Genomic DNA, 17,238 nt, shown 5'->3' on the forward strand with positions numbered 1-17,238 from the left:
TCACTGGCTGTGCAGACAGCCACGAATAGCTGCGTCTGCCGGCGACCTGTCATTATAGTAAATGGGGCCGGCGGCCTCACCTAGCCGATGAGAGCTACAGCAGGATTCAGAAGATTCCTGCCACTTCTATTCACACCGGCCTTAATCGCTGGTGTGAATGTAGCCTTAAGCTTCATTCACACATGTGGCCGGAAGAGGGGGGGAGTAAAGTCAAGTGGTTGCCACTGTGGTTTTACTAACCCATGGCCGTCCACCTGAACACTAACATACATCTGCTCACGGCTGTACACATGCCATGGCTGCAATTCTGTGCTTCGTGGCAAAACCTAAACAGCGGGTTGCTTTTGGCGGGTGGTACAGCCAAGCACGACTATTGCGGTTCAACGGGGCTGCAATGCATGAAAATTTGGCGGAGTAGTAAGGCAAATATAGGGTTAAACTATGGCTTCCCTAACGTTTGTTAAACACCTCTGAAAAGTGATCAGAGCGTGGATCGCTTGTAAACTGTGCCCTAATACTCAATATTCTATAGAGAACTCTTCTCGCTCACTCTATCCGAAACCAAAAAAAAAGGCTAAAGAAACACTTTAAGTGCAAAAAAAAAAAAACCAACAACCGCTGATCCTGTCAGAAACCAATACTGTCCTGTGCAGTCTTCATTGTTATCTCAAGTATTATGATCACCCTACCCTGCTGAACCCTGTGAACATCCCCCCTACCCGTTTTAGGGAGAAGAGGATAGGGGGAGGTGTTCTGTAGTCCTAAGCACTTCTGGCCATAGAGTGACAATGCTACTTTATAAATAAAGTACAGCGAGTAAGCGTTGCCTGCTAATAATGCCAAAAGCCAATACTGTCCTGTGCACTCTGCACTGTTATCTCAAGTTTTCTGATCACCCTACCCTATTCAACCCTGTGAACATCCACCCCACCTTTGTTAGGAAGAAGAGGGTAGGTGGGAGGCATTCTGTAGTCCTCAAACATTTCTGGCCCTTGGGTTGCAATGCTTCTTTATAGATACAGTACAGTGAGTAAGCATTGGCACCTTAAGACAGGAAGTGTGCTATTGGCAGGATCACCAGGTGAAATAAAAGGAATAGAGGCTGAATAAGAAAACTAAAGGAGCCACCATATCTATGGACTGATAAGCTGAACTGTATTAAATATATGTATTAAAAATATGTTATTTAAACACACTTCAACTGACAGCCTAGAACTAAGTGTATATAAAGACTTCCAACTGCCCCCTAATTATCTGATAATAAATAATATGAATTATTATCATATACATAGGCTATAACGAAAACAATGCAAAAGTGGGTATAACCTTTTATTAACTCACATAGGTCATACAAATTTCACATGTTAGCAGAGTAACTCTTCCTCTATAGTATTTTATTATACTATAGTATAAATTGGTTGTAAAGTTATACTATAGTATACAATTCTGCTTTTCATTGCAGGCAAATAATGGATTCCAAGCAGAAGCAACATGCCGTCATTAAAAGATGTATGGCTTTTTTTTCCCCAACTATTCTTACCTAGGTGGATGCAGTATTGATCCGATGCTGCATCTGTCCCCCGGTGCCTCTGCAATGAGAACTGAGTGATCGAACACCGCCGATGGCTCGGTTCTGACAGCTCCCCGAGCAGAGAGCTGCTGACTCAGTCAGCAGCTCTCTGCTCTTCCACCTCCTTGCTCACTGGAGCGCTGGGCTGTGGAGGGGCAGGGAGCGGCCGGCTCAGACTCTCAGCGGCTTGCTGAGCCGGGTGTCAGGCCAGGAGCCTGGCAGATCCCGACTTCCATTGTAGTGATGACACGGAGCCTGGACTGACATCTGTGATGTCAGCAAAGAGTGGACTTCAGGTCACAGGAGTGCACTCCTGTGATCCATAGGAGACGTACAGCCCAATGAGCTTTTGCTGTACATCTCCTTTAAGATCTTGATGAAGGAGGGGTGCAGGCTGCCCAACAACCTTAGGGAGGCTACAGAATGTTTACGAAGATGATGCCATTCACAATAGTAATGTCTTGTCACTGGTGTCATCTCTGTAAACATTCTGTAGCCTTCAGTTGATGGTGGAAAGTCTGCACTCCTCCTTCATCAAGATCTCAATGACGGCATGTTGCTTCTGCTTGGAATCCATTATTTACCTGCAATGAAAAAGGAGAGTAACTATAGAGCAGTGGGGGCAGGATGTGGCCCTTTGCTTGCCTTTATCAGGCCCTTCTAACACTATTCCTCCCACTGATACAAGGCACTATTCGTTCTACACCAACAATGGGGCATTATTCCTTAAACTGGTACCAACAATAGGGATGACACCAATGATGGGGCTCTATTCTTCCCACTGACACCAATGATGGGGCACTATTCCTCCCACTGACACCAATGATGGGGCACTATTCCTCCCACTGACGCCAATGATGGGGCACTATTCTTCCCACTGACACCAATGATGGGGCACTATTCCTCCCACTGACGCCAATGATGGGGCACTATTCCTCCCACTGGCCCCAATGATGGGACACTATTCCTCCCAATGACCCCAATGATGGGGCACTATTTCTTTCTCTAATACCAACAATGGGGCAATATTCCTCCCACTAATACCAATGAAGTGGCATTTTTTACTCTAATTGACACCAGGGCATTTTCTACTCCCACTAGCCACAGTCTGCCCCCCTCAAAGTCTGAAGGACAGTAAACTGGCCCTATGTTCAGAAAGTTTGGAGACCCCTGATGTAGAGGAAGCGTTTCTCTACCAACATGTGAAATTTGAACCACCTCTGTAAGGTCATATAAAAGTTATGCCCTCCTGCTTTTGTTTTAAATAGAAAACCCCTACCAGCTAGTCAAAATGAATCCTGCTTACGTCAGGTCAATACATTAAGGATTCTGACTGGTTTGCTGTGGGTTAGGAATTTAGATTAGGTTAGGAATTTGTTATTATATAAACTCGTATCTGAACGTATAAGCAACAAAATGGTGCAGGGTCTTAAACACATTGGAATCTGATTGTACAATCTCCTTTAGATCTACCAACAACCATGTCATGCAAGAGCTTGCCTGATTGGATACAGGCTGATTGGCTTATTTAGGTAAGCCCTCATATTACAGATTTGGATTTTGGTAAATTGTAAATTGATTGTATAAACTTTGTATGGTTAGATTGTAACATGTGTGGTGAGCTTTAGAATTAAGACATATTAAAAGATAGTTCACACTATCAGTGCTCTCTGAAGGGCAATCCACGTTCAGATCACTCTTCAGACAGCATTAGGCAGGTGGTAAGGAGGCCTTCTCACTGCCTGTTTTAACCTCTTGATCCCAGCACTATACACCTGTCGAAAGTGACAGGGGGTAGGGTTCTTGCACCCCTTGCTGCTGCAGCTAAGGGAGAAAGTGGTTTGGGGGAGGTAACAGGGCGGTTCAACCATAGGGTTTTTAGACTGTACACTACTGGACTTATATTTTTATGATTTTTTAATTATGGGAATTTTAAGTATATGCATCATTGGTATTGACTTTTTTAAAAAATGTTTTGCACAGGATACTTATACAGTGCTCAGCATAATACGCATAGCATAGTACACCCCAACAGATTTGTCAGAAAACCTTTACTTTTCTTTCAGAATCATTTTCTATGGGACACTATGCTACAAAATACTCCCATAAATGCGGGCCATTGATTGCAACCAAGATTTCTTAAATTGCACACACAAAAAAAGTATTTTTCCTAACAAATTCATTTAATACAATGTTGCAAAAATGAATACACCCCAATGAAAGTCTTAGGAACAAAGCAAAATTTTAGACAACATTATCGTAATTAAGGCTTCTTTCACACGGTCCGCCTCCGTAGGTGGATCCGTGCTGCTCAGCAGGGGATCGATACACAGATCCCCCGCTGAGCAGGCAGGTGACATCTCCCTCTCTTCTCTATGTGCGGAGAGGGAGGTGTGAGAGCCCCATGCATCTCTATGGGGGAATCGGATGAGAGCGGACCGCCTGTCCGCTCTCATCCGATCCCCTGGACGGATGGAAAATAGGGTTGCCATCTGTCCGGATCTCACGGACAGGATCGGATGACAGCGGGAGTCAGCAGACATGTCTCCGCTGACATCCGCTGCCCCATAGGGATGCATGGAGGATCCGATCAGATCCGCCTAAAAAACTGACAGGCAGATTGGATCAGATCGCTCGTGTGAAAGGACCCTTACAGGAATTCAACTACAGGTAAGTCTAATTATTCATTAAACAGGTGTCCAGCAGACAGTTGATTATAAAAGGGCATTACTTAACAAAGAAAGCCCCTTCCCATTTCATGCTGTCAGCAATGGCCCACATGGAAGAGAAATCTCACAAGGTCTGAGAAAGAAAATCATTTCTTTACACAAGAAAAGTGAAGGCTACAAGAAGATCAGCAAAGCTTTACTTATTAGTCAGAAAACTGTAGCAAAATTGATACAAAAATGTAACAAAGATGGAACTGCAACCATCCCACAGAGAAATCCAGGCCGTCCATGGAAGTTAACACCTCGACAGGAGCGTCTTCTGATAGTAAGGGATGAAGAAAATCGCCATGCAAGTTCACTGCAGTTAGCTAAAGAAGTAGAAAGGCAAACTGGGGTGATTGTTTCCCGTGACACAATTTGGAATACACTGCAGAGGAATGGCATGCATGGGTGTTGTTCACGAAGGAAACCTCTCCAAAAGCCCATGCACAAAAAAGCCCACCTAGAATTTGCCAGGGCCCATGCTAAAAAAGAAGAAGACTACTGAGACTCTGTACTCTGGCATTATGGGACCAAGATAATTGTTTTTAGAACCAATGGCTTTGAAACAGTATAGCGTCGCTAAGGTGAGGAGTACAAAGAAAATGCATGGTGCCTACAGTGAAGCATGGTGGTGGCAGTGTCCTTCTGTGGGGCTGCATGAGTGCTGCCAGTGTCGAGAAGCTGCATTTCATTGATGGTATCATTAATATACAGATGAACTGCTCTATATTGAAAGCAGATGCTATTATCACTCCGTGCCCTCGGTCGTCGTGTACTTTTCCAACATAAGAATGATCCAAAACACACATCTTAGGCCACTGTTGCATTTCTGAAGAAGAACAGGGTGAAAGTGATTCAGTTGCCAAGTATGTCTCTTGATCTAAACCCATCCAAACATCTATGGGAATTCTGAAGAGACAAGTTGGGCATCACTCTCCATCCAGCATCCAGGCTCTAAAAGAGGTCGTTCTTGAAGAATGGAAAAAGATAACTGTTGCAATGTGTCGCCAACTTGTTCATTCCATGCCTAGAAGACTTGATTCTGTCCTTGCAAATCATGGAGGTCATATAAAATACTAGATGTAGTAGTTATTTTTAGGAGTGCATTCATTTTTGCATTAACTAATTTGAGTAAAACTGAAGATGTTGTAATCTAAGTTATATTATTAACCTTACTTACATGTGATGGAGCTAAAACAAATGTTCTATAAAACTCAGTTTTGTCAAAATGTTGGAAATTGTTCTTGTGTTCATTGAAATATTAATTTAAATCTTACTTTTCAAAAAGGGGTGTACTTATTTATGCTGAGCACAATATATTATTTGCTTTGCATCAGGATTAGTTCGTTTATCTGATATTCAGATATTTAAACACACTGTGATTTGTAAGGTTGTCTATATTAGATCAGCGCTGTAATTGTATCATATTAATTTGTAAGTAGTATTATATCCACTTGACCTCCGGATGATTAACACCCATTCATGACCAGGCCGTGTTTTGTGATATGGCACTGCGTTACCTTAGCTGACAATTGCGCGGACATGCAATGCTGTACATAAATGACATTTACATAATTTTTTTCACACAAATTGAGCTTTCTTTTGGTGGTAATCGATCACCACTGGCTTTTTTATTTTGTTTTTGTGTGTAATATGTGGTGCTTTTACTAAGGTTTGTGCTGGTTTTTATTCCTTGCACTGCAGGGAAACACGATTCATTACATCCCCGCTGACGGGATGGAGCTCTTCGTTGTTTACATAGGCAGAGCTCCATCCAGTCTGTCTTCTTGCCGTTCAGCGGGTGACGGCGGTCATCCATTGGCCAGCACCCGCTGACTGGCTTCTGCTGTGATATATATAAATATTTGATTCTGCACAGAGAGGCCGCCCTGTAGCAGTGAAGCTATAATGGTCCGGTCCGCAACTGGATATTTAGATATAGCTGCTGATTGATTCACTTAGTTTTACCACATACAGGTGCATCTCATAAAATTAAATTATCATCAAAAAGTTAATATATTTCAGTAATTCAATTCAAAAGATATATTATTTTATAGATGAATTACACACAGAGTGATATATATCTTTCTTTTAATGTTGATGATTATGGCTTACAGCTAGTGAAAACCCCAAAATCTCAGAAAATTTGAATATTACATAAGAACAATAAATAAAAATAAATTTTAATACATGTTATGTTGGCTCACTGAAAATTATGTCCATGTACAGTATTTGCACTCAAAACTTGGTTAGGACTCCTATTGCATGAATTACTGCATCAATGCAGCGTGGCATGGAGGTGATCAGTCTGTGGCACTGCTGAGATGTTATGGAAGCCCAGGTTGCTTTGATAGCGGCCTTCAGCTCGTTTGCATTGTTGGGTTTCGTGTCTCTCATATTTCTCTTGACAATACCCCACAGATTCTCTATGGGGTTTATGTCAGGCGAGTTTGCTGGCCACTAAAGCACAGTGATACCATGATCATTAAACCAGGTATTGGTACTTTTGGCAGTGTGGACAGGTGCCAAGTACTTGTGGAAAATGAAATCAGCATCTCCATAAAGCTGGTCAGCAGAGGGAAGCATGAAGTGCTCTAGAATTTCCTGGTACAGGGCTGCGTTGGCTTTGGACTTAATAAAACCCAGTGGACCAACACCAGCACATGACATGGCTCCCCAAATCATCACTGACTGTGTACTATACTGTACATGGACACATTTTTTTAGTAAACCAACACTTATTGTTGTATTAAAAACCTTTTTTTTTATTGGTCTTATGTAATATTCTAATTTTCTGAGATACTGAATTTTGGGTTTTCACTAGCTGTAAGCCATAATCATCAAAATAAAAAGAAATAAATGTTTAAAATATATCACTCTGTGTGTAACGCATCTATATAATATATAGGGAGTTTCACTTTTTGAATTGAATTACTGAAATAATCTAACTTTTTGATGATATTCTAATTTTATGAGATGCACCTGTATTTGATGTTGCTGGGGTTTTTAAATTGTAGCACAGAAGGGATTATTATTTTTAATTAATATATTTCATAGAGTTTTACTGACTTTCAACCACGCATGGTGTGGAAGTATTTTAAGTTAAACTGAAGGACAATGGGGCATGCAGGTAGAAAGTTCAAAGCTAACATTAAAATATATTATTTTATTAAAAGTAATGGACAGGTAATAATAAGTCGATCAGCATTAAGTGAATTTAAATATGCTTGGCCTAAAAATAGATCTATCCTCAGAACCCCCCCCCCCCCCTTAATCTGTTGTCCGCCATCACACTTCTATGGGTCTCTTTGTGATCTCAGACACAAGGGCTGTTTCTCTAACAAACACAATATTACTCACGTTTGTGGTTATTTTTCCTGTGGAATGGGATAAGATATCTCTCTGCATTCTCCTCACCCTCTTCCTCGGCCAGGTGAGTGTGGGTGTAGTGGTAGCTGAGACCAGGACGATTCTTGTATCTCTTGCCACAAACTGAAAAATAAATATAGCTTACCATTACCCAATGCTGCTAAACCAGAGACACGCTTCAACTATTACAAAATATACAGCTTCTACAAAATATACATCAGGTCTAGTATGATCACTAAACACTAATGAGATTATTAGCTACTAGACCAGCTTTTCTCAACCTTCTTACCATAGGGGAACACTAACATAATTAGACCTACACCTACAGCTCATAGTACATCAGCCTAATCAGTAGGTTGTAAACAGTTTTAAATACAACAATGGAGTTTACCAATATTTGTACTATTAAAGTGACACTAAACAATGTCCTTTCTCTCCAAAAATAAATGATCTGTTAGTTGTGGTCATGTGCGCTGCTCTATACACACCATATATCCCCTAATTCACAGTCCATCCCAGCAGTGAGCAATAGAGTGTAGTTACTATATGTTCCTACGTACAGGGTGACCATGGAGAGGGAACGTTGCCACCTTCCAACAGGAAGTCAGGTCACAGCAGCAAAAAACAGGCTGAGAACAATAGAAGGGACTTTTTTGAGTTAAGAATAGATACTTTAATAAGTTTAGAGTCACTTGAAATGTATATTAATAGTGGTCAGGGTTGACCAAGTTGCTGGTCACTGTAGGTAGGAGATCAATCTGTCACTGTTCTTCTCAAGGAAGCCCCACAACCTCTGGAGGAACCCATGAGACCCTGGTTGAGAAAGGCTGTACTTGACTGTGACACTCACAATCAAATGCAAAGGTATTACAATTATTTTCAGGGAATATACCTACATAGCTGGCCTTTTAGAAATGATTATGTATAATACAATAATAAATAATTAAAGGCCATCAATGGCTTCTGACTATTCTTTACTGCAATGCTTCAACTTGGTCCCCTAGCAATGGGAAAACCCCCATTAATATGTTTTGCCCAGTAGCAGCTTAATCTATGATTTCTCCCATGGGTTGGAGACCAAGCTGAAGACATATTTTACTAAAAAGGGCTCACTATGAGAAGGCAGTGTGTGGATGGGTGCCATTTTGTTGTAGTCCTTGATGTGTCTGTTGAGCCAATATTCAAGCCTACCAGCACCTGCAAACATTGTGGCCAGTTGGCTAGGATAACAGATTGGGGTACTCAAGCAGTATCTATCTTATTTGGTTTTTGGTTCACTTACTGTCACACACATAAGGTTTGTCTCTATCCTCTAAGGTGGAAGGATCCTGTCTCTTCTTCAAGCCACCAATTCCACAGGCCTATGAAAAAAATCATGTTACATGATGTAGTCTGGTACGTTCCGCCAATACTGCCCACACTCTACACATCTTCCAAATCCCCTTCTTATACTGCAGCACCCTCCCCTCAGACAGGAGACCTGGCATTTCTAAGGTCTTGTCCCTACCCCATCCTGTGACTGCACAGTGAAAGAAGCAGCAGCAGGCCGATTAGTTCATCCTTCTGTCACTATGCTCTCTTCACCTATCAGTGTGGTTCTTACAATGCAGCCCACTACCTTCAGGCAGGAGACCTTAATTTTTCTTTGTCATGTTTAAGTAACAACTACAGGTCTCGTCCCTTCCCCAGCCTGGGACCCGACAGTGAAAGAAGAAGCAGCTGACTAATGAGTTAATCTATGGGTCATCTAAAGAGACGGCACAGCAGAAGCTCCCTGCCTTTCTGTCCAACCAAAACCTTGGATAAAATGTTTTTAACAAAAAAATCTTTAAGACCTGAGATACTAAATAAAGAAAAAGTACATGGACTCTCTCAGCTATTCTATGGTGCATAAAGCTTATTGTGCACAAGACACATTACTCAATGCACTTCTAACATGGTGGCATGGTATTCAGAAAATTACTAACACCCCCCTCCCCCTTTAAATGTCCACGTCCTCCCTCCTAGGCTCCTCTGCCACCCACGCTGCCTCTTATTTTTGTGTTTCTTCATCTTGGCTTGTCATCCCACATCGACTTATGTTGTAGTGAAGAATATTTGTTCAGCTAGCACAAGGCTGAAACCGAAACAATTTTAGCGCTTTTCATATTTTTTCCTTGAATGCTTGTTATTTATAAAACATAATTATGCACATTTGTTCGACTGTTATGTGCAGTAAATAAATAGAAAAATTAAAGCTTTTTTTTTAGCAAAGAAAAGGAGAAGAGCTGTTTACAGCCCACACTAATAATATTGTCCTTCTTTTCCCTATTCTACCTTGTCCTTTAGTTAAGCTTTTCCTCTACCCTCGTCCCGACCCACAGTATCTCCTTTTCCATTTTTAATGTCACATCTCTGAATGCCCTACCTTTCCTTTGGCTCTGTTCTTGCGTTTTGGGGTATCGTCTTCCAGGTCATCAGCCTCTAGCTCGTGTGGCATGTCTCCAACTTGTGTCTTCTAGAACCACGGAAATCAGATTATACTTCTCTTAAAGGACAAGTGAACTTTCAACAAATAATGCAGCATCGCTGTTAAAGCTAGAGCATGTCATGCCAAATAATAAATGTAAAAAGATAACTATTTGCAAAGGAATGTGTAGATTAAACTAAGACTGGGATGCCATTAAAGTTCATGTGCGTGTAAAGGCAGGCGTCCCAATATGTTTAACAATATAGTGTATGTTCCCATGGGCAATACGTTTAAAAGGCTAAAAATAAAACCTATGTGGCCCACGGCCAAAGATAAAAAAGCTAAAAAATAATAATAAAAGAGATTAAGGGAACACAATCATTGTTTAAATGTTACAAAGAATATAAGAAAATATGAAAAAAGGAAATCAAGACTGTAAAAATTCAAAACTAAAGACAGATTGCAAAAGATAGTAGGACAAACCCCAAAAAATTCTTCTAATATATAATAGTAAAAAGGTTGAGTCTGAGCACGTAGGCCCTATACAAAATGATCTGTAATGGGTGACTGGGAAAAAAGAGAAGGCAAATGTATTAAATACCTTCTTCAGCTGGAGATGGTATTGACACAGCCCCAAATGATCCACAATGGCCCAAATTTATATGGTCCAAAAACATTTGATAGAATATGGTGCATTAAGCACCTGGTCCAGATGGCATACACCCACAGATCCTAAAAGAATTGAGCTCTGTCATTTCAAAGCTATTGTTTCTAATTTTAAGGGACTCTTTAACTTCTATAGTCGGGAAGATATTGGAGAGTTTAATAAAAGACCACATAGATGAGTTCTTGTTGGAAAAAAATATTTTAAGCAACAGACAGCATGGATTCAGGAAAAACAGACGTTGTCAAACAAATCTGATTTATTTTTTGAGGAGGTAAGTAAAACCTTGGACAGAGGGGTGGCTGTGGATGTGGTATACCGTTTGACACAGTTCTCCGCACATGGCTATTGTCTAAGGTAACGTCTACAGGCTTGGAAAGATCAGTTTGTAAATGGATAGGAAACCGGCTAAAAGACTGTATTCAGTGAGAAGTGGTTAATGATTCTTTTTCTGAATAGTCTAAGCTTATCAGTGGTGCACCTCAAAGTTCAGTGTTGGGACCTTTACTTTTTCATATCTTTATAAGTGATATAGGGTCTGGGAGTAAAAGTACCATTTTAGTCTTTGCAGATGACACCAAGCTTTGCATTGCAATAACTTCCTTACAGGATGTCTCCAACTTGCAAACCAACCTCAATGCACTGGTTCATTAAGCAACTATGAGGCAGATGAGGTTTAATGTTTATAAATGTAAAGTTATGCACTGGGGGCTAAGAATATGCATGCATCATACATACTAGGGGGAGTACAACTAGGGGAATCCATAGCGAAGAAGGATCTGGGTGTTCTGGTGAATCATAAGCTTAATAATATCATGCAATGCCAAGATATTATTTTACCCCTGTACACATTATTAGTAAGACTTCATCTGGCATGTGCAGTTCAGCTTTGGGCACCAGTTCACAAAAAAAATATCGGTGAACTGGACAAAGTGCAGAGAACAGCAGCCAAACTGATAAGAGGCATGGAGAAGCTCAGCTATGAGTAAAGATTAGAGGAACTGAATTTATTCTCTTTTGAGAAGAGGAGATTAAAGGCGATATGATCAACATGTATAAATACATAAGGGGTCCATATAGTGAAATTGGTGTTGAGTTATTCAGTTTAAGGTTATCACAGAGGACAAGGGGGTACTATTTACTTCTGGAGGAAAAGAGATTTAATTTCTAAGTACGAAAAGGTTTTTTTCACAGTAAGACCAGTGAAAATGTGGAATAAACTCCCTCAAGAGCTGGTTCTGGCCAGCTCAGTAGATTGCTTTCAAAAGATCTGGATTCTTTCATAAATGTACATATTATAACTGGATACTAACATTTATAGGTAGAGTTGATCCAGGGAATATCCACTTGTCTCTCGGGGGATCAGGAGAAAATATTTTCCCCTGCTGGAGCAAATTAGATCACGCTTTGCTGTTTTGCTTTTTTTTTTGCCTTCCTTTGGATCAACTGTGGGTATAGGATTGTGATTATGGGATTGTGTAATTTTTTGGTCTTTTCCCTATATTCCCTGTGGCTCTTCAACCAGGTTGTCTGACCTCTTGACAGGTGTTCAGTAACCTCCTAGATGTGGGTACAACAATTCTTACTTTCCCTGACTGCTATTTGCAACACTATATTCGGCCATTTCTCTAATTACTAAATGGTAAGGATCTCTCCTGTGGCCTTTTATCTCTTCAACTGCTCCCTCCATACATTTGGAGCCTCTCTAACCTTACAAACCAAACAATGTTGTGACAAAGTATTAATGTTGTCTCCATTGAACTTTTTCAGTGTCACCCTTAGTTTAGCGGTGATGTTATTGGCCTATACCGCACTACTAATTTTGAATTATGGCAGCACTGAGGGCCAGCAGGCCCCTAATAAGTTTTCTTTACTGTGATTGTTAGGTTTTCTGTTTTCTGCTTACCCCAACAACTAAGAAACTCTTTCTACTAGACGGTGTCTTTTTACCTCCACGCCTAATAAAACACACAATTTACATGGTTAAAGGTTAAGTTATGTCCACTAATTGTTAGTCACATTGACATCAGTGGTCACTGTTTAGGAATCCTGTTCTGGGAGCTATGTTGGCTCTCTCGGTTGGATAAATGCACGGACATGAAGTTCGCACATACAAAGCCAAACTCAGCTGAAACATGAGGGCACGTTAAACTAAGAGTGCCAATGAACAAAGCAAAGAGCGGGTGAGAATTTTCTGATGTTCTCATCCGCCTGCTGAGACTGTGAAAGTGCAGATCAGCTAATTTCCACTTTCTGAGCAGTGCTGTTCCTCTGAACCAGTTCTGTCTTACCTGCAAACGAGATGGAAGTTTCACATGGCAGAATAATGTAACAGAGGGTAAAAGTAGTGACAAAAACCTAAATGCAGTTGTAGCTATAAATATTAAATTTAAGATAAACCGTCTGTTGAATGATCCAGATACCTCTCCTCAACCATGTGTGCTCGCCGAGAAGCCCATCTACACTACTAATCCCAGGGAAACAGTTCAACACCAGCTGCATATCAATGACCTAGCCTCTTTGTAAAATCTTTATTCAGCTAAAAACAGCAGACAGGATGTCCCCGTCCAGAGAATGCCCCTTCTTGACGCGTTTCACCCTGATGGGCTTATTCGTAATGAATAATGAATAAGCCCATCAGGATGAAACGCATCAAGGAGATGCTGTCACTGGACATGGACATGCTGTATACTGTTTGTGGCTGAATGAAGATTTTACAAACAAATGAAGCCATCAGTGTGCGGATGGTATTGAGCTGTTTTCCTGCAGACTAATTGTCATCCCATTTGCAAAATGAATGTAGGGATCAAAACATGTTATATAGCAATGCTTTCAAGACGTGAGATAGGTTCCACTGGTGGAAGTCTCTCACTCTTTTTAGGTGGGACATTGCAAGGCTCAGGAATTAAACTGGTTGCAGGAAAAGATAGTTAATGTTGTGCCAGATATGATATGGAACATGGTAAAATAGTGTGTGTTATTATAGTAGGCATCTTGAAATAAAAAAACATACTAACTGAAATTTTGCTGTGCAGGCAGGTGGGACACGTGATAATTTTTAGAAGTGCAGATGGCACTCTTATACCAAAAAACTGACTGTGGTACACAAGTGACTAAAGTTCCAGAAGCTAACATTTGACCCTTACCTGACAGTCACTAACTATCTCCTCTTCTTTCAGTTCCAGCTTCTTATCCACCGTCTCTGCACACAATAAGGCTTCTAGGACTGGCCCCTCCGGCAAGCTGCTCTCCTTCTTCATAGGCACTTCATAATCTGAGACAAAGAAATAGAGTTCAGCTTTCAGAGGCTTTCCAAGAGTATTTAATAGGAATATATGGCAGTTTTTACATATTTGTGCATATTAATTACAGTTAGCTCTACAATACAGCTCGCAGTCTCCTCTCTAATTCATCCCGAAGGTGTTCTATCCTGTTGAGGTTTTGACTGTGCAGGCCAGTCAAGTTCTTCCACCCCAAATGTGCTTATCCATGTCTTTATGGACCTTTCTTTGTGCACTGGTCCAAATCTTTTGGTGGAGAGGGGGATAATGGTGTGGAGTTGTTCTTCAGGGCCTGGGCTTGGCCCCTTAGTTCCAGTGAAGGGAACTCTTAAGGCATCAGCATACCAAGACATTTTGGACAATTTCATGCTCCCAACTTTCTGGGAACAGTTTGTGGATGACCCCTTCCTGTTCCAACATGACTGCGCACCAGTGCACAAACATGGTTCATAAAGTCATGGATGAGTGAGTTTGGGGTAGAGGAACTGCATGCTTCTGTGGGGTCCAAGGGTTTAAAGCAGGTGGTGAAAAAGCAACACAACGCTTTCTGCTTTAACCCCTTGTTTGCTGTACTGCACAAGATTGCAGGGCACTTGCAGAATGGCCTCATTCACTTGAATTGGTCATGCTTGACAGGTGCTACTCCACCAACTATGACAGGTCGTAGAACTCCTGCTGCAGCTGCGACATCTGTACACCCCTGGCCACTATGGGGGTTTACCACCTCCCAAACTGCAAATGTAAATTAATCCTTATTGTTGTGAGCCCCCTATAAGGCTGCTTTCACATTGATGTGCTACGGTTTCCTGGGTTAGCTGCACTTTGCCATAGACTTCTATTGCAGTGCATCTGGAAAGTATTCACAGCGCTTCTCTTTTTCCACATTTTGTTATGTTACAGCTCTATTCCAAAATAGATTAAATTCATTATTTTCCTCAAAATTCTACAAACAATACCCCATAATGACAACGTTAAAGAAGTTTGTTTTAAATCTTTGCAAATTTATTAAATATAAAAAACAAAAAAATAACACGTACATAAGTATTCACAGCCTTTGCCATGACACTCAAAATTTAGTTCAGGTGCATCCTGTTTCCACTGATCATCCTTGAGGTGTTTCTACAACTTGATAGGAGTCCACCTGTGGTAAATTCAGTTGAATGGACATGATTTGGAAAGGCACACACCTGTCTACATAAGGTTCCACAGTTACCAGTGCATGTCAGAGCACAAACCAAGCCATGAAGTCCAAGGAATTGTCTGTAGACCTATGAGACAGGATTGGCAAGCGGGGCGCAGTACGCAGCTCGCTACATGGGATTGTGGCTGCCGAAATTCTATTTAATAAAGTTTATTAAAAAAAAAAATTTGAATGTGTCTTTAAGCCGCAACGGGGCTTTAGGGCGGGAGAAACGTGACTTTGCGTCACATAGGCTGACACGTGACCTTCTAGAACATTCGGTCACGTGGTCAAATAGGCCTATATAAGCGGCTGCGTGAGGGCTCCGGGCACAGTTGGTCTAGTACGGCGTAGCGAGATCCCCTCCCCCCCACCCCTCGTTGCACTTTTATGTGGCTCGTCACTCTCATTATGAGGGGGGACTTCTGATTTATTTATTTATTTATTGATTCGAGTTTTTTATGACTAAGCGATAATTTTATTTGCATATTTGTTTGGATTTTGAATTATTCAATATTTATTCGTATTTTGATTAATAAAGACATTTGAGTATTTATTTATTTATTCAATTATTTATTCATTATTTATTTATTTTATGCCAATAAAAGTGCCGCGGCCATTTAATTACCAATGAAATTGTGTTGGTTTTTATTTATTGGTTATATTTATATGATAAGTGCAGTCTACATTCCCATGTATCGAGGCACAGATCTGGGGAATGGTACAGAAACATTTCTGCAGCATTGAAGGTCCCAATGAGCTCAGTTGCCTTCATCATCTGTAAATGGAAGAAGTTTGGAACCACCAGGACTCTTCCTAGAGCGGGCCGCCTGGCCAAACTGAGCGATCTGTGGAGAAGAGCCCTAGACAGGGAGGTGACCAATCTCGACAGAGCTCCAGTGTTCCTCTGTGGACAGAGGAGAACCTTCCAAAAGAACAACCATCTCTGCAACACTCCACCAATCAAGTCTGCATGGTAGAATGGCCAGATGGAAGCCACTACTCAGTAAAAGGCACATGACAGTCCGCCTGGAGTTTGCCAAAAGGCACCTGAAGGACTCTCAGACAATGAGAAACAAAATTCTCTGGCCTGATGAAACAAAGATTGAACTCTTTGGCCTGAATGGCAAGCATAATTTCTAGAGGAAGCCAGGCACCACTTATCACCTGGCCAAAACCATTTTCAGCGGCAGAAACTGGGAAACTAGTCAGGATCAAGAGAAAGATGAATGCAGCAATGTACAGCGATATCCTTGGTTAAAACCTGCTCTAGAGCTCTCTGGACCTCAGCCTGGGGCGTGGGTTCATCTTTCAACAGGACAGCGGCCCTAACCACATAGCCAAGATAACAAAGAAGTGGTATGGCACAACTCTGTGAATGTCCTTGAGTGGCCCAGCCAGAGCTCAGACTTGAATCCGATTGAAAATTTCTGGAGAGATCTGAAAATGGCTATGCACCGACGATCCCCATCCAACCTCATAGTCATAGTTAGTTTGAAAAAAGACACAAGTCTATTTGGCTCATCCAATATAAAACTAAAAACAGTAAAGAAAACACAACCATACAATCCCATATACACAATCCTATACCTGCAGTTGATCCAGAGGAAGGCAAAAAACCCCAGCAAAGCATGATCCAATTTGCTGCAGCAGGGGAAAAAAATCCTTCCTGATTCCCCCGAGAGGCAATCGGATATTCCCTGGATCAACTTTACCTATAAATTACAGTACCCAGTTATATTATTTACACCTAGGAAAGAATCCAGGCCTTTTTTAAAGCTGGCCAGTACCACCTCGGGAGGGAGTCTATTCCACATTTTCACAGCTCTTACTGTGAAGAATCCTTTCCATATTTGGAGACGAAATCTCCTTTCCTATTGACGTAAAGAAAGCCTCCTTGTCCTCTGTGATGATCTTAAAGTGAATAACTCAACACCAAGTTCACTAAATGGACTCCTTATGTATTTATACATGTTGATCATATCCCCTCCTAATCTCTTCTTCTCAAGAGAGA

General features: G+C 41.2%; 1 protein-coding gene across 3 annotated transcripts in view; it reads right to left on the bottom strand.

Annotated features, from left to right (window-relative positions):
* The window catches only part of DPF1 (double PHD fingers 1), a 225,993-nt gene that overhangs the window by 47,539 nt on the left and 161,216 nt on the right, over positions 1 to 17,238 (bottom strand). For 2 of the 3 annotated variants that reach the window (XM_082263625.1, XM_082263623.1), the window contains exons 4-7: positions 13,910 to 14,037; positions 10,058 to 10,147; positions 8,933 to 9,011; positions 7,642 to 7,773 (exon numbers count right to left, since the gene is read on the bottom strand). In XM_082263625.1, coding sequence (XP_082119751.1) covers positions 7,642 to 7,773; positions 8,933 to 9,011; positions 10,058 to 10,147; positions 13,910 to 14,037 — 429 coding nt within the window. The remainder of the gene's footprint in view (positions 1 to 7,641; positions 7,774 to 8,932; positions 9,012 to 10,057; positions 10,148 to 13,909; positions 14,038 to 17,238) is intronic. The other variant, XM_082263624.1, reaches the window with a different exon arrangement.

Source organism: Pelophylax lessonae, assembly GCF_965119305.1.
Source record: "Pelophylax lessonae genome assembly, chromosome: 7".
Lineage (NCBI taxonomy): Eukaryota > Metazoa > Chordata > Amphibia > Anura > Ranidae > Pelophylax > Pelophylax lessonae.